This window comes from Callospermophilus lateralis, chromosome 2 (genome assembly GCF_048772815.1).
Source record: "Callospermophilus lateralis isolate mCalLat2 chromosome 2, mCalLat2.hap1, whole genome shotgun sequence".
Taxonomy (NCBI): Eukaryota; Metazoa; Chordata; class Mammalia; order Rodentia; family Sciuridae; genus Callospermophilus; species Callospermophilus lateralis.
Genome location: NC_135306.1, coordinates 48,669,875 through 48,693,169, shown reverse-complemented (window position 1 = coordinate 48,693,169; position 23,295 = coordinate 48,669,875). Strand labels below are relative to the sequence as shown.

Here is a 23,295-nt window from a genome sequence, read left to right as displayed (position 1 = left end):
TTACTCACCCCTCTTCAACCCAGCCTAAGGCTAAGGCTTTGCTTTTATTTTTGATGATTTTGTCTTTGGCTATCACTCAATTTAAACTCAAGATCCCATTATTTCATTAAATTGAAATTTTTAGACTTCATTCAAAACCTAAAGATATGAAGACGAAAACCATATTTGATTCAAGGAGTTGAATCCCAAGGAGATACTCAACACCTGGTTAACGTTTACCATTTGTATGACCTGAGTTTTACCATATACGTTGATGAATGCTTTTGACATCTGGGGTAATGAATGATTTTTTTATAGCCAAGTTTTCTTTATAATGAATGGAGTTTTGTTGATTTTTTTTTTTTGCTTTCTCTTTCATCTCCTTTTCCAAACTGGAGACCATTTATATTTTCCTAATTTGCAATTGACTAGGTGAATGTTGTCAGAATTCTTGAAGGACAACTACATGGTAATAGTAAGCAGAAATGTTAGAGATGTTGATCAAACTTTTGTAGGTTGATTTCCTCTTTGTAAAATGACAAATCATAAAATAAATCTTGAATTGCTTTTTTGCACATCTTTCTCTTTAACCTCCACATTATTTTTATCATAATTCACTGAACATAGAACTCCAAATGGCTTTGGATATGTTCTTTTTTTTTTAAAGGAAGGAATTTTTTAAATACTTTTATTCTATTTATTTATTTGTATGTGGTGCTGAGGATCAAACCCAGGGCCTCACATGTGGTAGGCAAGCACTCTACCACTGAGCTATCACCCCAGCCCCAGCTTTGGATATGTTCTATTTTGCAGCCCCTATCTCCCTTCTTTTGCTAAATCTTGCACAGAAGATAAATCTTATTGCGGCATAGGTGAGGATGTGTGTTTGTTACATATTATTCACATAATGGTCTAAGCAGATGAAGTTTACTTTTTGATAATAGCACTTCATTATTTAACACAGAAGGTATTGTACTCTTGATCTCAGAATAATGTTTAAATTTATTTTTTTTTCTTTCTCTTATCATTTTATGTTGTTCATCTACAGGTTCAACCTAATTTCCTTCCAATGAAAGAATGGGTTTCCATGGTGCTTGATACTCTCCTGGTCATTGTGGATAGCCATTACCAACCCAGAGGACAGCTTTTCTCCTGCTTTTATCATGTAAGTGCAAGAAATGGAAAAAAAAAATGATTAGAAAATCCAGGGGCTAACTATCCTGACATCAGTTGGTCACATGAAATCCATGCTGTAGTTTAGTAATTCTTAGTTCTAGTTGTATTTTAGAATTACCTGGGGACTGTGTGTGTGTGTTTAAAGAAAAACTGATGTGTAGGTCCCACCTCTGATTTAGTTGCTCTGAATGAACCATGGGTATCAGCATTCTGAAAGCTCTGTAGGTTTTTTAAATTTATATTTGGAATAAGAGCTACAGTTGTCAGAGAATAAACATTGACTGAAATGTGGGGACTTGGAGTTTCTGGTCAATTTTTTTCATTTCAAGGCACATGTTCATGAGTAGTCCTCTTAATATCTTTGGACCTTTTTGTGCTTATTTATAAAATGAGAGGCTTGAATAAAATCACCTATAATAATTGCAGCTCCACCCCTAAATAATTTTGTGACTGTTGACTTAGCACTTAATCCCTATCATTCGTATTTTCCTTAATTGTAAACCAAAGGAAAAAAATAATTCATTCACAACTTCCTAAAAGATTGTGAGGATCAAGTTGTTTGTTTTGTAAAAATATTGTGAAAAGAGTGAGATACTCTGTAAATATAAAAATCTTAAAAAAGCACCTGTTACCTAGTCAGTCTCAGTTTTCAAGCTTGTGTCCTAAGATTTGAAGCAAAATGAAAACACACTTGTTTGTTTAATTTTTCCTTTATTGGTTGTGACATGCAGAATTATTGCATCTGTGTAGAATTATTTTGGTTCTGCCCTATCAATATCCATTGCTTAGGGAATTACAGTGATCATGGGACAATCAGCTGAGTGGCAGAGGATTAGAGTTAATTTGAATAGAACTATAGCCTAGATCCTGAACTGTTGCTAAGATCATGAATTTAGCCTGAAATCCGCTGCCTATGGTCTTCTCTGTACATTTCGTGTGCCTCTCTCTTCCTGCCCTTGGTATGTATTCATCTGGGGCTTGGGGTCTGATGCTAGATTTTTAACTGTTGTTGAGGACAAAAAATGTCTTGCCAGATAATGTAGAATTAAATGGGATGGTGGAGCTTGTTCAAAGAGGTAATTTCTTTATGTTAATTTGTTTAACTTGTTTAGAAGCAAATGGGGGGATTTTTGTAATAACTCTCTGGCTTGGATATTAACTAGAACAGGACATTTTATGAGATTTATAATAATTCTGCTTAGTTCTTGCAAACCAATAAGATAATCTCTTTTCTATTCAGCTCAGGGTTCCTCTTACCTTTGTGATTTTTACATTATTTTACTTTTCAAAGCCCTCTTTCAAAATTCACTTCCTTTATTTCCTGTGTCCTAGCAGCTGAGTCATTTTGGGTAACATTGTCATTTTAAGAGTGCTGTAATAACTTAAAGTATAACTTGGTACATGTTTGATTTTTTTATCCTTAAAGTACTAGAGCTTTGAGAACTAATAGGTATAGAATTAAAAACACATTTTAACGTGCATTGACTGCAAGGGACAACACTGCCTTTATGGTATGTCTGCAAATTTAAAGCGGATAATAGTGAGGAGTGATAAAGGGGCTTTCCTCCCCACCTGAGACACATTTACAAATGCATGCACTGTCTGATGGTGTTCTCTAACATGGCCTTCTTACAGAAGCCGTTCATAGTCAGCTGCCCTGTCATTTTATTAGGGCTGTTACTCCTTTCTTTCCCATAATTACATATAGGAAGGAGCATATAGAGCTCTCCATTTCATTTTGAATGCTGGTTATTGCTTTGTAACCAGAGGCTTTTAGGATTTCAACTTCCTTTTTAATTAAAAGGAATTAACCCCCTGTAGGAAATAATCCATCTACTGGGAAGTGTTCCCACCAAAAATTTTGGGAGATGTGCCAATAGATCCTTGTGCTAAACTTACAACATTTCTTCATACTAAACTTAAAGTCCTCCCCACCCACTTTCTCTTTCTTTCTTTCTTTGAAAACTCCCAGCTTTCTGGACTTTTATAACCGGGTCAGATAGCTTCACTTTGGATTTTTCAATATGTATATTATGTGAGCTTTTAAAAACACCAAAATTATTTCAGTTCTTCTAGTGAGAGAATTCAGTTTCTAAACATAAGATACTTATAATTTCATTTTTCAAACTTAAAAGACGTTATTAGTTAACTGATTAGGAGGAAATTCTTTCATGGAGTGAAAAGAATCTATAGCAAACACATGAAGATTTATTTTTGTTTGTTTTTGGTCTGCAGGGGCGGATCTATGAGAAGCTGGTATTGTTGAGCCTCCCTTTGTGATAGGTATGCTTCCTTCGTGTTTTAAACAAAAGGCTAACCCCTTTTTTCTCTCTCTGGCATGTCCTAGAAATCCTATTCTGGTGAAAACACAGCTAGTGCCATTGCCCGTTCTGCTGCCGCCACGGCTTTGTCTCTCCTTGTGCCAGTTTTCATTATCTCTTGCAAAGAGAAGGTTGAGGAAATCCTGAACATGCTGACTGCCAGGTTACCTGGGAAACCAAGTGCTGATGAATCTCAAGCCGTGCAAATCCAGATGGGCCTTGCTTTGGGGATGTTTCTCTCTCGCCTATGCGAGGAGAAACTCAGGTATGATATATTAAAATATTTCTATTTTTTCCCTTTATGATTTAGGTGGAGGACTTTGCATACACATACCTAAACACTAGATCTAAGCAATAGGTGGCTGCTAAACTTGTTGAGATGGGTAACTTGATTCTTTATTCTTCTTTATGGGTGATTTCTTTCTAAAATACCATCATGTATATACTAATGCCTTATAAGGGTTGCTATTCAAGTGATTGGTTGTTTGGATGTCATTTCGTGCTTAAAATAAGCTCTGAGTACATCTGTAGAAGAAACATGAGTGAAAGTCTAATCTTATGGTGCTGTAAGTAGAGAAAACTTCTTCTTTTTTATTTACATGTGTTGAAAATGACTACTGACCCCCCATTAATATTACTGTAAAATGAGTGGAAAGGATTGGTGTATCCCTTGTGCCTGAGAGGTATTGGGAATCACCGAATCACCTGAGAACTCCATGTACCCGGCTTTAACCATAGCTTTCATCCCGTGCCCTGGCTACATTTTAATAATCCTTAAAGAGTCTTAATCTGTGCATATTATACTGTGTGCTTTATTCAGCTTGATTGTTCATTTTTGGACTGCTAGCTTTACCTTTGAATGGAGCTAATGGAATAGCAAAAACCCTGGTGGAAAATTCCACTAACTAGGAAAGTTTTCTTGCCCATTAATCTGCTTTAATTTTTTTGTTCATACTGTTTATTCTTTACTACAACAAACCTTAGAATTTTATATATCTGGCTTGATTGCAGTTTGAAACTAATGGTTATATTTGTAGTTGACATTATTTTGCATAAGCATTAATATGTGGAACTTTTATGAGAATTGCTGTTGTTCAGGGGAAGCAGTAGATTTTAGATGATCATTTTCAACTCTAAAAACATCTGTCAGGTGATGGGGGTGACTGAGTGAGTTTCTGCCAACCCAAAGGAAACATACACAGAATATTCATTTTGTTCTCTGGCTTTAATACATAAATGCCAGGAGGCTGAAGCAGGAGGATCACAAGTTCAAGACCAGCCTCAGGGATAGGGATGTATCTCAGTGGTAGAACACTTCTGGATTTAATCCCTAGTTACTTGCCCCATATAAAAAGGGGGCCTGTTTCTAGATACAAACAACCACATTAGCAAACACCCCTTGTGTGCATCTTGTATGTGTGTTAGAACATGAAGTATTTCTAAACACCTGCAGTCTGAAAGGGAATTTTCCCCCTTGGCTACTAGGCTACAAATGGCATTCTCTTCACCATTTGTGTTCCAGCTCCTTCCTGGGTATCTTTTAAGCATTGTGTTTTACAACTAAAAATGAGCTGCGTCAGTTTAACACAGGCAACTTATTTTATCCTGTCTGTCTCTTCATTAACTTAGGGTGAAATGCTGCTGGTTTTAAGGGCCATCAAGTTTGCATTAATCATGCTATCTGAAAACCCTGCGGTGATTTCTCCACCACCCATGTCCATGGTTCCTAGATTTCCTTCCACTGCTGTCTATCTTACTTGAATTTTTGCATGCAGAAAATGCTCAGCTTTGTATAGCTGGGCACCCCCAGAATAATGGCAGATTGTAACTTTGCCTACTCTTCCTGTGTTGATAGCATCCTCCTCTTCGTGAGCCTGTGTATTAGTATTGCAGTCACTAATGTATTCATGTCTCCCACCTTTCTAACTTTTTGGAGCAGAGGAATCTGAAATATTTGCTTTTATGTATTAACAGATGTTTATTAGGTAACTACAGTGTCACCTGATAATAATATTTTTGAAGAAAGTTGCCTTTTTTAAAAATAAAAAGGTAAATGATTTGAGAAAGATTGACTCTGAATTCAGTCAATAACACCAAATAAGTGGCTCCAAATGATCCCTTAATGGGAAAAGGATTAGGACCATATTGGTTTCTAAAAGGGGAAAAATCATCCTGTAGAAGAAAACTATGACAATCCTTGTTTTTTTTTTTTTGTTTTTTTTTAAGGTTTATGAGAAAACTTCCTAAATTTAAATTCCAATCTAGGATTTATTCAGAGAAGTAATTATTTCAGGCTTCTTCCTTCTGACATAACCCCCAGAGGATACAAATATGATCTCGTTAGCATTTGTTTAGGATATTTAAGAAAATTTTACTCTAGAGAACAACTTCAATAGGACTTATTTAATCAAAAGCAATTAACTCTGTGTGGGGCTGTGTGTGGTCATGTTTCTCTTACTTCACAAAATGCCATCCTTCATCTTGGGCACCAGTACTGTAGTCTTGGTTTAAGACCCTGTTGTTTAAGGTACTTTCTGGCTGGTTGGCATTCCTGGGGCTGGATTCCACCTCATCTCAGTATGATCTGAGACAGTAGCATGAGAGCTGAAATGTAGGGACCTCTGGATAATGAAGTGTCCATGATGAAGACCAGAGCTCTACCTGGAAAAGCTGCCATAGAGCTACCTTTTAAATTTTTACTATACCAGTCTTATTTCTCACTAAGACAATTAAAAGAACACACATCACTTATTGTATAAAAGCAGAAAAATGTAGGGCTAGAAGTTTTTTCCTGTTTAAAATATATGTAAGCAAAGGAATAGCACTGCCAACCTATAAAAATTGAAACGTGAAATCAGGAATGTCAATCTTTGCAAGAAAGAGGTTTGGAATGATTGATGACCATATCAGCTTAAAAATTATTAAATATTCAGCAGAAAATCATTTTTGCTTTCTTAACAATATTTGGAATTTTGACTTTGGTTCTTCTTATTTGGTGATTTTAATTGTGAGTATGCTGAGAAAAATTAAAAGTAGGAGTTTGGGGGTTTACTGGTTCATTATACTGTCTAGTATATAGTAGTTATACTGTGTAGAAACCTAATTATTAAATAATCTGTGGCTCAGTTTCTCTATCTACAAAATGAGCATGTGTGAATCACCAATATTATTGTCACTTTCAATTTTTTAAAATTATTTGTGGGTTTTTTTTTAGCAAAGATGCTGGGGATCAAACCTGTGGTTTCATGTATGCTGGGCAAGTGGTCTACCACTGACCTGCATCCCCAGCTCATTTATTATTTTTTGTTCTTAAAGAAATGCTGGCATTTCCAATAGAAAAATGAGAACAAATATTTTATATTAAGTATTTTGACCAGTCAAATGATTATTAGTAATTCACTTTTTCCCTTGGTCATTATCCAGTGATATATCTGGCCAACAGATGAACCTTCTTCTGATGAAGTCCTTGGATGCCCTGGAGAACTGCTGCTTTGACACTAGTCTTGAATATAAGTATGTAGTTTCCATTTTCTCTCTAATAAGTACTTAAAGACTGGTTCCTAGTCTGCTGTAAATCTTGCATGCTGTGGAAAAATAGTTGCAGGATTTGATCTTGAATTTCTTTGTAGAGAATTTTCAGTAATGATGATACTTTTAAAACCCTGTGATTAGAGCTTACTTGTTTTGAAAACCATGTTTCTGCAATAGTTTACTTAAATACAATGCAACAAATATCATTTCATGGCTTAGTCTTTGTGTTACTAATACCTTGGTTTTGTCTTTTATTTATAATATGAGGCATGTATTTGAGGACTTGAATGCATGACTTAACCTTTTAAAAGATCTGTTGAAGTCATTTGAATTTGATTGGGCTTGAGAGCCTTTCAATGGTGATTTATATTTCTCTGTGTAACCTATTGGCTGAGGAATTAAAATGGAAACACACTTTTTTATTCCCAACCTGCTTTACCTATCCCTTGCAGACCTCATGCTTTTTCAAGATTTTGCCTATTAAACTAAATATCTTAAAATCTAAGACATTTTTTCATTCCAGTATTAAAAGATAACAAAAAAAAATCTGAAAAGGTTATTTAAAAGCAGTATTAAGCTTCCTCATTTAATGTTTCAACTGACTTGTATGGATGAATAAATACATGGTTCCAATTAGGCTTTTGGAAATATTAGTGCCATTGAGGACCCACATCTTACCTTCTTTGGACTTTAGGCTTGAATTCTCTGGAGCTCCTTTTTTCTAGAAGATACAATAGAGGATAAGCACCAATCTCTAGTTCATTAGCTCATTTTAACTTTTGTGATTATGGTCACTATTCAAATGTGAATTAAATCAGTGTTGACATTTCTGGCCTTCAGCAACTTATGACCTAAAGCTATATTCATTTGATCTAGAGCCTGTTAGATTCAGACTAACAAAGGAATAAATGAAATGGTGAAGGAGGTGCAGGTATAAAAGATTTCCTCATGAGTAAATAAAGTCAAATGTTCACTTAGGGGGTGATAGTTATAAAATCTTCACCATGTGCAGGTTAAAACTGTTAATGACACTCACCCAGTTTATCAAGAAACACTTTAGAAATCACATGACGTCTTAAGATATTTCAATATGAGAAAAGAGAGTTTGATGGCATGTTTGAAATCTGTTGAATATAGAAAATGATTAATGGGAGTTATACAGACATTTAGTTGCTATTTGAACCGAATGATGAGTTGAGATTGTTTAGCCTAATGCATGCATTGGTGTTGTTGCTTCTTAGAACTAAGGAATAAGATATTTTTATTTCTCTTCCTCCTGACTCTCTCTCCAAAGATGTTCATCATAGCTGTAGTTCAGGATATTATGAATTGGGAAAAAGTTGTAATTAAGATTCTGTACATTTTCAGCCAGTTGGAAAAATTTCAGGAATGGCTTTCATGTTTTATGCCCATTTGTTTTCAAGAAAGTTCTTTGAATGTAAGGAGAACAGCGGGATAGTGGACTTATCCACATTTTAAGTATTTATGCACTTAAAAACTTCACCTGTCTAAGCATATTTAACTTTAAACTTTATTTTTATTATTAATGAAATTCTTGTTTCTTTATGCTTTTTTCTTGATTCTTACATTCTTAATGAACAACTAAATTGGGGAGGGGGAGGAAGGGTGGGCCTAGACAGGAGAATAGTACTGCTCAGGGAAGCAGAATAGAGAAATTCCCACCTGTTTAGTGACAACTTCCTTGTCTATCAGAGCCAATTAGAGACTCAGGGATGCAAGAAGACTTTCCTCTATCCTTTCAAACTCCTGCTATTCCTGTAGTTGATGATGTTTAGCATTTTCTCATCCCTGATGCTTTGTGGATGTCAGTCCTACGTGTAGTTCTGTTTTTGGTTTCAGCTTCAGCTGATACTTACTGAGCAGTAAGTACATGCTGAACTAGGCATTTCCATATCTGTTTCTCATGTAGTTAAGTCCTTATCACCACCTAAATATAGTGTTAAAGCAAGATTATCATCACTTTGGTTTATGAATAAAGAAAATTAACCTCTCAGGAGAGACTTTTTTCAAGGTCATAGCTTAATATGTGGCACAACTAAAGGAAACACTTAGGTCATCTCTCTTCCAATCCCTTTTTTTTCTCCTGCATAATATAGTGTGGAGAACACATTTCAGTAGAAAGCAATTTGACATTTGACAGTATGTTGTTTTGCTTACTTTTTTCTGACATGCAGTTGTTGTCTATCATTAACTAAAAGTTATTTTTTCTGCTTTTTAACCAGGCTCAGGCCTGAATACCATCTAGCTAGTGGTGTAAAGTACTGTCTCTCTAATGAGATTGTAGGAGTCTAGAGCAGTCCTTCCTCCAGTGAAATAGTGGAAACATTACTGGGAGGTGGTTAATAGATCTGGGAGTGCGCTACCTCAAGTGGTAGAATTCACCCAGAGCAAATTCGCCACGCTTCTCTGATTTAATGGATAAATTCCTGCTGAGAGCTGAGCACCTGGTCTGGCTCTCCTTTGTGGTTCTAGCACTAACCTTCTGCTGCCATCTAGTGGTGGCTCATTGGGTCATTGCAGTCCTTACAGCCCTGTTGTGCTGTCCTTCCAAGACAGGAGCTTTGGTTAATTACTATTGAGCTTTTACAAATACAATCACATTTGTATAGCACTTTGTAAAGGGCAAAGCACTATACAAATGTTAACTGTTGTTAGAACTAATTATGAGATGGCCTTGTACTTAATCTGCAGGATTGTCAACCATAAACTAGGGAATTAACAATTCATCTCTGGTTAGTTTAGGAAAATATATCATCACATCTCAGTTGATATAACATCTCTGGTTAGTTTAGGAAAATATATCATCACATCTCAGTTGATATAACAACACGTATCAGAATTGCATTGCTTTTCAAGACTTCTTTTTTCTGGTGATAATTTAATATACTCTGATAAGAGATTAAAACAAATGATGACAATAGAATATGGAATTTTAAAGCTTAAATTCTGTCATTCGTTACGATTCTTATTGTTAGCAATTCCAAATGCTTAATTTTACTTGTATCCAGTATTATACTTTACTGGTCTGAGACACCAACAAACATCCCCCCCCCCCCATGGACAGTAAGATGGGTAAGATTCCTCTGCCCAAGTTATTCTTGATTTAGAGCTGACAGGCATATTAAAAAGAGCCTATAGTGAACAAATGTGTGACAGTGGTGAACTAATCACATAGTTGTTGTCTATCATTAACTAAAAGTTATTTTTTAGGAAAATCTTTATGACTTAGGACAAAAGTGAGCCCATTAAAATAAGGAGATTTAGAAATTAGAAGGACTAAAGTTTTAGGAATACCTTCTAGGTGAATACTGGAAAATGTAGACAAACTATTTAGAAGGTCAACTCATACGTACAATCTAACATTTATATTGGTGCATATATACATACACATATATATACATATATATATGCACGTATACCCCCCCCCACACACAGAGTTAGGTTGTATATTCAGCAGTTAATTAACTGATGTTGTCACCATGAATAGAATCATAACCTTGCCTAACAATAAGAGTAATTATGGTAATAATTTTTAGGTAAATGTGGACTAGGAACTTAGATCTCCTTTTCTAAGCCTTTGTACCTGTATATCTTGGGATGCTAAGGGAGGAGCTTCAGTCCAGGGCATAGAGATTCTTGTGTACCCAGGACAGCTTGAAAAGCAGAACCTAGACACCTATTTATTTAGAAAGATAAGCACCAATTCTTACGTGAGTGAACTTTGAGAAAAATTCTTTCTAAACATAAACCCAGCAGCTGTCTTTCTTAATTTAAATTAGTATGGCAGGAAATAGGATTCATATTTTTATATTTTGTTGATTAAATCTTAGATGATACGTTCAGCTAGTTTTACCACTCATAAATTTTGCCTACTACCAAACATTGACTTCAGGTCTTCTGTTTTCTTTTTTCATTTTAATTTTTTCCTACTGTGGATCTTTTCATCACTCTAGACTCTTAAAATTCTTTATTTGATTAGTTTTTCAGTTTTCTGTTAATATTGGTCGAATGCCATAGGTACTCTAATGAGGAAAAGCAGGAGGTAAGTTTCCCACCCTCGTGGAGTTTGCAGGCTAGGGAAGAGAGAGAAATCAAACAGTATTCCAAATTACCCACATCAGAACTTACAATTAAAATTGTAGAAAGTGAATTAGTACAGGGTGCTGTGGGGGAGTATTAAAGAGATTCCCTGCTGGGCCAGAGAAAGTGTCCCTGAGGAAGTAATATTTGAAATCTTAAGCATAAAGTAGCAATTACATAGTCAAAAGTGAGAGCAAAAGTCAAATTTGTCAAAGTATTAATGAGATTGTGTCTAATTATATCTTTGATCTAATTCTGTCAAGTTTTTATATGTATCAGTATAGAAAGATGACTGAAACACTTCCCAGTAGATTCTAAATTAAAACAAAGGCTTTAAATTCATACCAATCAAGACTAGCTTTTCCTCCTTTGGAAATATGATTTGTCTCCAAAGCATGTGATGTTCAGATGTTAGATGTTGATTTAACTGGTTGGAATTGCATTATGCTAGTTGAGCTTGTTAAGTTCGTGTAAGCTATAGCAGCAGTTCTGCCTGAGGAATGATGGATCATTACTTCAGTAGCTTCTTTACAAAGGATTTTATAATGCCAACTTGTTATGCAACAGAAACCAGAAAAAAATGCTGAAGATACATTGCCTTCTTATAAGCATCCTATCATGGCATCATGCAGGGCATGGTCAGGGGCAGATGGATCAGAAGACTGGGAACCTCAATTCCCCCATTCTTGTCATGCTCTACTGGGAACTCTTTGTGCAGTCTTGAACAAATCTTGAAGCCTGTTCATTTTTCTGGGTTTCTACTATCATATTTGAATGCTCTGTTCACACAGAGGTGTTGGGACATGTGACTAACATGCTCATAAAACAATGAGGTTCTGGACATCAGCCAAGGATATGGATGCCATTTAAGAGAAAAATGACATAACATATGGGCATTGAAATACGTTATTGGAGAAATGCCCTGGAATGCCCTAAGCTACACAGAGCATGATGAGAGGTGAGCCAAACCAGAGCAGGGCAATTTCTGGAAGACTCAGCATTTTCTCCAGTGAAAAAGTAGCAATGATGACAAAACTTTTTTTTAAAAAGGGGGAAAAAATCACCACAATCTGCATTATCTTACCATGCTAACTTGAAGTTTTCTGAGAGAACAATTCTTCTCTTTAAATGGTATGTATTCTTCCAGAAGGAATGGGGCACAAAGCCCCAGATTCCAATTGAATTGTCACATGGGTAACTTTTGACAAGCCTGTCATTTGTCCATTTTCTCTTCTGACCCAGTGGTACTCTAAGAGATCAGAGGGGAGAGAAGGATTAATGTCATTGTGTACAGATGAATACACAGTTTCTTTAAGAAAGAAATTCCTCTTGTTGAAGTTGACTGGGAAACATGAATCACTTAGCAGTACCTCATAATCATGCCTTGCATTTATCTCCCTGTTATTGGTCTGATGTCCATGGCTCAGATCTTGAAATTTAGCTTTTCTCTCTCAGTGCAGATGGTCACAGTGTACTCAATACAAGCAGGTGGAGAAGAGTACAGCATTTGTGTAAGGGCAGAAATAGAGCTGTTTTACACCTTTTACTCTCTTCATAGAACTTAAGTCAAAAATTTTCATGCTTTTGTCCAGTGAGTACATAGTACTAGCAAGGACCACGAATACCTGTTTTGACATCAAGTTTTCCTGTTGGGGAGAGAGGTGGGTGTACCTGTCTGGCGTCATGGGGTGCACTTACATGTGAAGCAGATTTAGAATACTCAGATCTTGCTCAGGTTTCAGAGCCCATGGTAAGTGAAGAGCAGTTATATAGATTCCTTGTGACGCTAATGCCTCATCTTTTCTGGCACCCAGCACTGGCTGCATATTGGGAGTTGGACTTGTTCTGTCCCTCATGAGCCATAGCAGCCAAACGGAGTCCCGAGTTCATGTGGCGGCATCACTTCGGAAGCTGTCCACGTACCTAGATGACAGTGGGAGCCAGAGCCGAACCTTTCAGGAGGTAAGAGATGAAGGTAACATTTTTCTTCCCTTTGCTGTCTTTTGTTTTCTTATTGCTTCTTATTTTCTACTTCTTATATTTGGGTAACCCTGGAAATTAAATTCTTTCTCAATTTCAACTGAGATTAGGAGAAAATCTGAGCGGCAAGCAACCTATATTAGATCATGAGGTTTTCAAATTGTGCGGCTGTATAAATCAACTTAGACTTAAATATGGCATATGAGATAAGAGCCTTCAGTGAATACAAACCCTAAGTCAGCATCACCAGCAGGCACTTCCTAAGAAGAGCTGCAATTTCTGGAAGAAGGTTAAATGGAGATTTTTAGAATTGTGCTCAAGTCAAATGTAACTTTAAAAAAGAGCCAGGAATAAGCTTAAGAAACTGTAGATGGAAAGGCATTTGACTTTTTTTTTTAAATGCCCACTAGCATGAAAAATTGAGGAAATTCCCTTTACCACACTTAATGGAAAAGTTTTTCTGTCATGGTACAAAAATATGCAGAATTGGAGTTGGTGTGACACAGTCCCCGTGTGTTAACCACGGTTGGATGAATGGTCCAGGCATGTGGCATGCCAGTCAGCTGTGCCCAGGTGAAGCTGAACTGCCTCTGCTCTGGGAGGAGCAGGGGATGACCTCAAGGCCGGGCCAGATTCTCCCCCTCATTAGAGCAGATTCTGTTTTGCCCTGGCCTGCCCACGAGCTATTGATGAGCACATAATGGCTGCTGTGTTTCCCGCTCCCTCTTCTGCTTTCAGCAATGGGACTTGTTGAATTGGTGAATTTCTTTGGGGCACAGAGGGTTGAAGTTTTGTTCTAAGACATGCACTACATTTCCATTTTTAAAGCAGGGTAGAGCGTGACTTAAAAGTACCTATTTTTTTCAAGCCAAAGGAGAAAATCTGGTGACTGAGGAACGATTTGATTAATAAATGAAAGCAAGGTTTTTATAACTGATGCATCTGTCTGCCTTGATGTTTTGATTTATAAGGCCTTAAGCAAGCCGGGTTTTTTTCTCCCCTCTGATGTTTTATTATCCAATTTCTGCCTTGGGAACTGCTTATATTTTTCATGCATCAATCAGTGCTAGGAGTTGAATTTTCCACTTTATCTTAACAGCATTCTTATAAGGAAGGCTTTTATTATGAAAATATGAGGTAGCAGGGAGGGGGTGAATAACCTTGACTTACGGAAATTGAGACTCAGATTGAGAGACTTGCTCAAAGTTACTCAACTAGTAAATGGTCAATTTGGGACACATGCCTGTGTACTGTCTCCATTCCCAGCATTCTTTTCTATTTATCTATTTCTATGCACTTGTTTATTCATACATTGTTTCCTTATTATGTTTTTGTACCAGGATGATGAAGTAGGTAGTATTGTCCCTATTTTACACAGTTTATGTTACTCCTAAACCCATGTTCCTGTTCCAGTCATGCCCCATTACTTCTCCTAGGGAATCTTAATGGAGCTTCTCTTCTCCAAGCTGCCTCTGCTGTTGGCCTTGGATGGAGCTCCTGGCAATTAGTGGCCTTCGCTGCTGGTGAACATCGGTCTCCCTCTTCTATTGATAGGTGCTGTGTCCTGGCAAGGAACCTTTTCGACTTAGAGAATAAAGACCTGGGTGGAAATCCTACTTCTGTCTGCTAACTATTTGACCCTCAAAGCCCTTATTCAAAAAGTAGGAATCGTGACTGCCATTGTGACATTATTGTGAAACATACTAATAGAAGTTAGGCAGCAAAACAATGCCCAGGCTGTGGGGAATGTATTTGAATTTAACGCTTCTTCGGAGAAGTTTAACAAGAGTATCTGTGTCAACTGAGCTGTGTTCTTTGTTTGGTCTTGTGATGAAACATTTTTCTGCTGTATTTTCCTCTCAGGTGCTTGCCTACACCCTAAGCTGTGTGTGCACATCAGCATTCAGTGCCGGTATCATTGAAGCCACAGAGGCTGAAGATACTATGAACAAACTTCGGCTGTTAGTGGAAAACAACCAGCAGGTTGGAATGTCCGCCCTGATTATTGCTTTTCATGGGTCTCATGCTGCTGCCTGGACCTGCTAGAAACTGACTCTGAGCTAGACCAGAAGGGGAGACTTCCTGTCTAGCACTGAAGAGCTTCTAACTATTCTGTTCTCTCACCACTGTAGACAATAGTCACACATGTCTTTTTCTCTCCTTATCCCCTAACTCCCTTTCTGGATGTCTTTTTCTTTGCTTCAGAAAGTTTTGATAGGCTTTTTTCTTTCTCCAGTCATTGCTGTATATTTTGTAATCTTAACATATGTGGCTAGGGAATTTAAGGGTCATGGAAGGCTAGCTGAAAACATTTGGAAAGGCAGGAATACATACAGAATTCTGGATCAAATCAAACTTCAGCAAATCTGGAGTAGAAAATCTCTGCTCATGACTGAATATGTACAGAAAGATTTAAGGACATATAAATTAAATAGCCTAAAAATGATTCCTCTAAAATATTATTCAGTCTTAAAAAGGAAGTTCTGATAAGCCAATCATGAGAAAAATACTACACGGTTCATGTTTATTTGAGGTGCTTTGAATAGTCAAAGTCAGAGACAGGAAGAAGAATGATGAGCTAGGTGTGATGGCACACGCTTATAATCCCAGTGGCTCAAGAAGCTGAGGCAAGAGGATTGCAAGTTCAAAGCCAGCCTCAACAACTTAGCAAGTCCCTGAGCAACTCCACGAGACTGTCTCAAAATTAAAAATAAAATGGGGTGGGGATGTGGCTCAGTGGTTAAGCGTGCCTTAAGGTTCAATCTCTGGTACCCACCCCCCAGAAAAAAACGTAGAATGATGGTGGCCAGAGGCTACTGGGGAGAGAAATGGGGAGTTACTGTTTGATGGGAACTGAGTTTCCGATTTTCAAGACAAAAAGATATGATTGCACAACAATATGAAAGTACTTAATGTCACTGAACTGGTATTCGTGGTTTAGATGGTAAATTTTATATGTATTTTGCTAAAATCAGATTTTTAAAAATACTATAGAATTTCCCTAGTTGTATTTTATTTATTTATTTTTATAAAAAAGCTTTCTCTAAAGTCCTTATATTAACTATATTGGATTATGGCAGAATGTACTGATTGAAGGTTAATGGGATTGTTACCGTGTTATGTTTGTAAGCCTGCTCACTTATATTCAGAATATGTTGCTCAATAGTGCAGTATTATTTTCCCCAAATAAACTACTCACTGCAGCTAAATTCTTTGCAATGACTGTAGTTTCTGTTACCAACCAAAGTCTAGGTTTAAAAACAAAAAACAAAACTGTGATTTTTTTTTTTTTTTTTTTTGGTTGACAAATAGAACATGTAAGTAGGATTAGGAGATACTAGAAAGGCTAATTTTGGCATGTATATGAATACTGCTGATCTATGTCTTTCTTTTTCTCATGCCTTGTTTTTATTTATTTATACCAGACTTCAGGATTTGCCCTGGCATTAGGAAATGTAGTTCATGGTTTGTCTGTGTGTGGACATGGCAAAGCTGAAGACTTGGGCAACAAACTTCTCCCTGGATGGATCAAAACTGTTCTAGCAGAGGTAAAGGTTACCTCCCATAGGCTACATTATGTTTTTATAAAGGAATAGGAACTACTTTATTGGACAATTTATAAGAACTGCTAAGATACATAGTTTAACAATAAAAGAACAGGCAATTTCAAATGAAAAGAGATGAATGGACTTTTAATCCCTTATAAATAATGCATCCTGTCAACCATTATGGTATTAAAACTATTTTGTCACTATTTTAATTTTAAAACAGCAGTATGCATTAAAAAAATAAAAGTAAGAAGGCAGTTTTATCTAGCAACCTTAACCTATTTGGTTTATAGTCTGTTGCCACTTTTGTTTCACTTATACAGATTATGTTTATTCTGCCAACTTAGTACCATTTGGCCTTTTATTTCTCTGTGTGTTAGTAAGTTTGTAGAACCCCAGCCCAGGGAGCTCTTCCCTCTTGACATACTCTAATGCTTTGTTTCCAGGGCACTCCCACAATGCTTTGCCTGGCAGCTCTCCACGGCATGGTGGCCTTGGTAGGCTCTGAAGGGGATGTAATGCAGGTAAAAAAGGAACTATCAGTTGGGAAGAATCTAAAAGTGTACAGCCATAGATGGAGAATTCCCGCTATCTTAGTATGCTAATGATAGAGGAATATGTGCTCATGATAATAGTTCTACTGGACTTTTCAATGCCTTGTTCTATGAAAAAGTGCTCTTGGCCAAGAATTCTTTATGTAGGGTTTGTTTGCTGTTTCATTTGGCTTGTAGGAATTAAACCAAATTAATGTAGGTACTTGCCCCAACTTTTCCTGAGAAAAGTGATTGAATGATAAGGAATTTCAAAAGCCATTCACAAAAACCACCAGTGTGCATTCATAATGTCTAAGTTTATATCTGTGTAGGTATTCTTTCACTTCAAAATGATTTCACAGTGGACATGTATGTGTAAATTTATATGTAATCCTAAAGGAGTGCCTTTGTTCATCCAGTAGAAGTTTATTAAATGACTACTGTGTGCTACGCTGCACAGGTACTTAAAAAAAAAATCAATCTCAAAGCATGGGCACTGCCTTTGAGGAGCTCACTGCCTTGTGTTTGAATTATATATGTTTGTCCTTATGTTTATAAGGACATATGATACATTATTCCATGGCTTAGAAGATGATTACTCATGTACTGGGAATGTAATTATTTACTTCAGGGGTGGCAGGTAATGATGGATATTTCTCCTTATTCTTTCAGCTGAAGTCAGAAGCCATCCAGACTTCGCAGTTTCAAGGCAGACTTAATGAAGTCATTAGAACTTTAACTCAGGTGAGAAGAGAAATCTAAAATCGTTGGGTGGAAAAACAGTTCTCTTCCTAGTCCTTCATCTTATTACATAATATAAAATGTTTTACCTAGAAAATGGAGGAAATCTCTGGTTATTTGTGCTGAGTTCAAAGGGTATTTGGGAGGGCCATATGGTCCTGTATTCACTGACAAAAATCTACTGCCTCTGGAAAAAAGAGAAAGCTGATATTTTTAAAAGATAAGTTGGTACTGATTTCTCTTAACAATTACCACCTGACCCTGCAAGGAATATGAGGCCCTCAGGACAAGGAAAATGAGTAGGTGATCCAGGGGCAGGGCAGATATCCGTGAAGAATGGTCAAGAGACGCTAGTTCAGAGGCCATTGATAAAATATTTGAGTAAATCATTGTCATTGTTACAATGACAATGAACATATTCCTCTGCTAAGAAATGTTTTTATCTTTTATTATTTTTTTAAATGATTATTTATTGCTTAAAATTTAAAGGTACTGAATGAAAGTAGTTGAAAAAAACATCACTGATGTTCCTTGAAACCTGAAGCAACTGCTGCTAATATTTGGCCATATCTTTCTTTAAGCATTCTTACTTTGTTTGCATAGTTGGTAGTCTTTCTTTATATAGAACTTTATATCTTTTTATTTTCATTTAGCATATTTGTTTTCATTCTTATGAAATATGGCTGATTATAATATCTACCACATAAAGGAGTTTTAGTAATTCATGCTTTCAAAAGCAAACATAAATCTCAGGACATAAAAACTCTTTTGCATATATGAATATGAATATGCTAAAAAAAGAATTTGGAAACTTTAAGTTGCTATAACTTGGGAGAAAAATCTATTGTTGGGGTAAAAATCTCACATTTTAAACTATTATTTTAAAAATGCTTATTCTGAATGATGAAGCAGCAATAGGACATTATTTAAAGAAAAGAAAAAATATCATCTCCTTCCATTTTTAGAAGTGTGTTAGTTTTAAGCAACTTTTCTGCATTTTAAATTTTCTTTCACTGTTTTAAAGTTTCTTTGAGACCAGGCTAACTCAGTGGAACCTGGGAAAACCACTAGTACTTTCTGTTGTGATTGATTACTCAACTGGTTAATTAATTCATTCAATAACTCAGCAACCACTTGTTGAGCACCTCTATGATTCAGATCTAGTATTTGAGACACATGAAATCTCATCTTGTCATAGAACTTCTACTTACCCGCCAAGCTATTAGCACATAAAAGATTAGTGACTTTCTATGTTGAATGGAGATTGGATTTTGCCCATTATTTAACTGTTATATTTTCATCTATAGGTCACCAGTGTCTCTGGGGCTATTGGTGTTCAGTCAAATGCAATCTGGCTTCTAGGACATCTTCATCTCTCTACTCTGTCCTCAAATCAAAGCAGAACCTCTGGTAAGCATAAGGTCCTAAAACACTGGAACTGGGAGTAATTGCTGCCTCAGGCTCTGAATTTTGTTAAGAGCACGAATCTTCACATTAACCCTTAGTGGTGGGTATGACCATCTCTGTTTTTTCTGAGTGAATTGGGTGTGAGCGGCCACCTGATTTGCCATGGGTCACGGGGTAGGCAATTGTAGTTGCTCTCCGAACCCCATGTTTCTTTACTCCTCCTCTTTGCTTCATTAGAGGATAGTGTAGACATTCAGTTAACCCACATATCTTACAATGTAGAATCTAAGACTCTGGAAGATTATGTGATTTATATATAGAGTTAGTTGAGTGACAAACGCATAAATGAGGAGCCATGCCTGTGAAGCTTGAAACAGACTATTTTATTTTACTAGATGTAATGGTATTATGTTTCATTGAATGTCTCCTTATGTATGGCTGGAATTTTTCTGGATCCTGGTTTTATTAAAATAATGGGGTAAGTACATTTAAAGATGTGTACCTCAGTGGTCTTGGAACTGAAATCCTTGGTCTTAACACAAAGCCTTTTCTATTTGTAGCTTTTTAATAAAAGCAATAAAAATATTTATAACCCCCACATTCTTAATTTATGTTTGTACTTGAGATTTTCTGGGGAAGGGTTAGTACATCTGCTCTTTGCTCTTTATAGAATTTGAACCCATGGGCTATCTTGGACCCAGGCCAGAAAGGTATAGGTACCAAAGATTCCTCATTAAAACTTTGTTTCACTTATCCCTGAAAGATCCTCTACTGATAGTGTTACCATAAGTATGGGCTACTGTGATTACTACTTCCTCCCTTCTATTATTCTGTAGCTATAGGAATAGGACATTGGTGCACAGGATAATTAACATAATTAACTTTAGACAGCTGGAAGTTGTCATATTAAAATGGGAAGATGATAAAGAAAACTTAGTCATGCTGGAAACTTTGGTATTGCTAGTTTTGAGGTTCTTACTCAGTATCCTGGTAAGCTAGCATATTTATGTCTGGCCTTGCTTTTCTTATGTAGGCTTTTAATTGTCCTATTATGGGCTGCTTGGTCTGGCCCACATACACTCAACTCAGGTCATTGTGAATCATCTTACACCCAGGTTCTTTTGAACAAGTTGCTTGTGTGTCTGGAAAAATACAGCTACTTGTTCCTGATGGAATTTTCCAATTGAGCCATTTATTGCAGTAAAAACCATCTCATGAAACAATTATGGGGACTGGGAGGAAAAGGATTTAGGAGACTCTCAGGACTCAACTAGCATAAATGTCACTGCCTCCATGTTCCAGGTCAGCTAATACATATGATTATCTGTCCATGTTGATCACTTAGAGGTCTCTGTCTTAGGTAAGAGGCTGGTGCTGTTTATACCGAAAAATGCTTATGTTGAATTTACAAGGTTCAAATCTGATTCTGCATGTCCTGAAGTGGCCCCTAGAATAGCGTTCTAAGCCTTAGGAAGCTCAGCCATCTCCTTGCTGATCCCGAGGAGTCACTGGATGGGAGGTCACTGATGTGACATTGTAAAAAGGAGTTTTGTAAACCACTTCAGTCAAATATTCATCCTCTGTGATTTTTTTTTTTTTCAGTCTGCTGGGTTAGCCACCATTTTAGATTTGCCTGTATAGCTTAAGTGATTACTTCAAGGCCAGTCACTTAGTCTAATAGAATTAGTTGCAGCTACAGACTATTGTGCTGAGATTAATGGCATAAACATCTCCGCTTTGTCTCTAGGTTGATATGGCAGCATGAGATCATTATCTCTCCTTCATTAGTCTTGCCAAGTTCACTGGTTAATTTGATCATTTTCTGTCTCCACAGTTCCTACTGACTATAGCTATTTGCCTGAAAGCAGTTTTATTAGAGCAGCCATTGGCTTCTTCATTACAGGAGGAAAAAAAGGCAAGTGAGCACATTTTCTTGAATTTTGTCATTCTTTCTACATGTTAAGTAGGTTTATGTGCCCTAAGCATGCCTTTGTGGAATTAAACAGTACAAATCTGAAGGGGGGTAGTGTTTTCTTCTGCCAAACCATCTTTCTAATAGATATAAGCTAGAGGCAAACTACAGTAATTGTTCCATAAATATACACACTGTATAGTCTCTTTAAATCACTGTCAGTGATCTTGAATGGCTCCATGAAAATCTTAATCTTCTATTGGGCCATTTCAAAAGACACACATTACTTTTCCTGTCTATGTCAAGTGAATGTGATCTAAGAAGAGAAAACACCTGGTACATTTTGGGTCCCAGAACTGTCTGGGAAGTAAGTCTTGCCCCTGCATCTTGTAAGATCACATGGTGGTGTTGGAATCACTGGCTCTAGGTCTTATTTTTAGTTTGTGTTCTTTTTCTCAGTACACATTTGTCCCTTTGTGATTCTGTGTAGCAACCACCACATTAGCACACAAGCAATTTGAAAACAGATTTAATGCCCTGTTTTAACTGGCATCAGAGCAATGCCACATGAGTTATTGAATGTGTGTTCTGTAGTGCTACACGTATACTTTTTGAAGGTGTAAGGAAAAAATGGATTAAAACTGATCATGTTATGGCTCAGCCACCAGCTTCATTAATGTAATATTCCTCATTGATGTTTGCTGGTTTTATTCTTTCTTGGTTTGGCAAAATGAGTACCTATACTGTAGCAAGACCATTATGACTGTGGGAAGAAAAAAGTTTTTAAACAAATCAAAATTAAAAACTAGAAGAAATCTGGAGGAAACAGTTTGATTGATGAAGGTCATGGAAGAATAAAATCTCACCATTGGAAAGGAATTTAAAGGTCACATTGTCTGATTTCCCACTGAGCACAGTAATCCTGGAGCTTCCAGATTATGAATAATTATCATAGCCTGGAGACATTTCTTTAGTTTCTGGAGTTCTAGAATATGTGATGTTATCCTATGGTTGTTTGTTAGCATTATTTACTTTTAATTATCCTTAATAAAAACTGACATATGTCATTGTTGTACATGACACAGGTATTGACAAACATTGTGTATTATGTATAATATGCAAATTATTTTAATGATTATATTGCTATGAATTGAGTCTACTTAAAATAGATAAAGATGTCTCCATTAGTAAGAAATTCAATTCTTACTAAATAAGCATCTAAAATTTCCATGGCCAGAATGATACTAGCACAATATATATTTTGCTATGTTTTTGTTAGGTTGCTCAGTTTTACAAAATTTTTAAATGATGATAAGGTAAGATATTTTTGGGAGAAATAATCTAGTCAAATGAAAGATTCTTTTCCTGCTCAAGTAAATAAAATGCCAGTTGACTCCCCAGACCAGTATTTCTTGGCAGAAATGAATTTTCTCTGAATCTTATGGGGAACTTTTGGTTAAATATAATATTTTTATGATTATGGAGTCATGGCACAGCAGGATCTGTTCTGCTCTAAGACTGAAAAATCAGGTTGTGACCGAATCAGTGTTGTGATGTGCACTCTTGCTGAAAGCTGTTTTAAAACTGATAAATGAAGTATTTAAAAAAGCCATATTACCAGTTGGATTTTTGGCATTTTCAGGTTGTGGGAGAGGGCTGCCTTCTTGTCAGGTTTGCTGACTAGATTCAGAGGAAAGTCTATTCAGCCTTACACATTACTAATGATGACCCCAAAGGAGTGGGGGCCGTGGGAGGCTGACCTCCGCCTCCGAAGCCCATTTACAAAAACAAAACCAGACCCTGCTCTATGGGACTAAATGGGATGGCCAAAAGCGGAGGTGTGCATGCAAACGAGTGTTTTCTTCTTCAATATGCCCAGCTCATTTGAATTCTAATAACTCCCTTCTGAAGCAGCTTTTGAGTTTAAATGTCTGGATGTCACTCACCAGAGCTCAGTGGGGCTGCTGATAGGAAGGATGACAACTTTGGTGAACTCTTTTGAGGAAGAAATGGTTTTAGAGAAGAAAACTCGTGCTTGGCGTAGGCTGAAGATAGTAAACTTCAGG

The 23,295-nt window shown here is 36.6% G+C and overlaps 1 protein-coding gene across 4 annotated transcripts in view; it reads left to right on the top strand.

Annotated features, from left to right (window-relative positions):
* The window catches only part of Focad (focadhesin), a 282,028-nt gene that overhangs the window by 220,397 nt on the left and 38,336 nt on the right, over window positions 1–23,295 (top strand). For 3 of the 4 annotated variants that reach the window (XM_076843402.2, XM_076843401.2, XM_077108651.1), the window contains 10 exons: window positions 1,028–1,144; window positions 3,503–3,741; window positions 6,900–6,989; window positions 12,923–13,070; window positions 14,952–15,071; window positions 16,514–16,636; window positions 17,083–17,160; window positions 17,842–17,913; window positions 19,218–19,320; window positions 21,152–21,232. In XM_076843402.2, the coding sequence (XP_076699517.2) occupies window positions 1,028–1,144; window positions 3,503–3,741; window positions 6,900–6,989; window positions 12,923–13,070; window positions 14,952–15,071; window positions 16,514–16,636; window positions 17,083–17,160; window positions 17,842–17,913; window positions 19,218–19,320; window positions 21,152–21,232 (1,171 nt within the window). Of the gene's footprint in view, window positions 1–1,027; window positions 1,145–3,502; window positions 3,742–6,899; window positions 6,990–12,922; window positions 13,071–14,951; window positions 15,072–16,513; window positions 16,637–17,082; window positions 17,161–17,841; window positions 17,914–19,217; window positions 19,321–21,151; window positions 21,233–23,295 lie in introns of those variants that run through there. The other variant, XM_076843403.2, reaches the window with a different exon arrangement.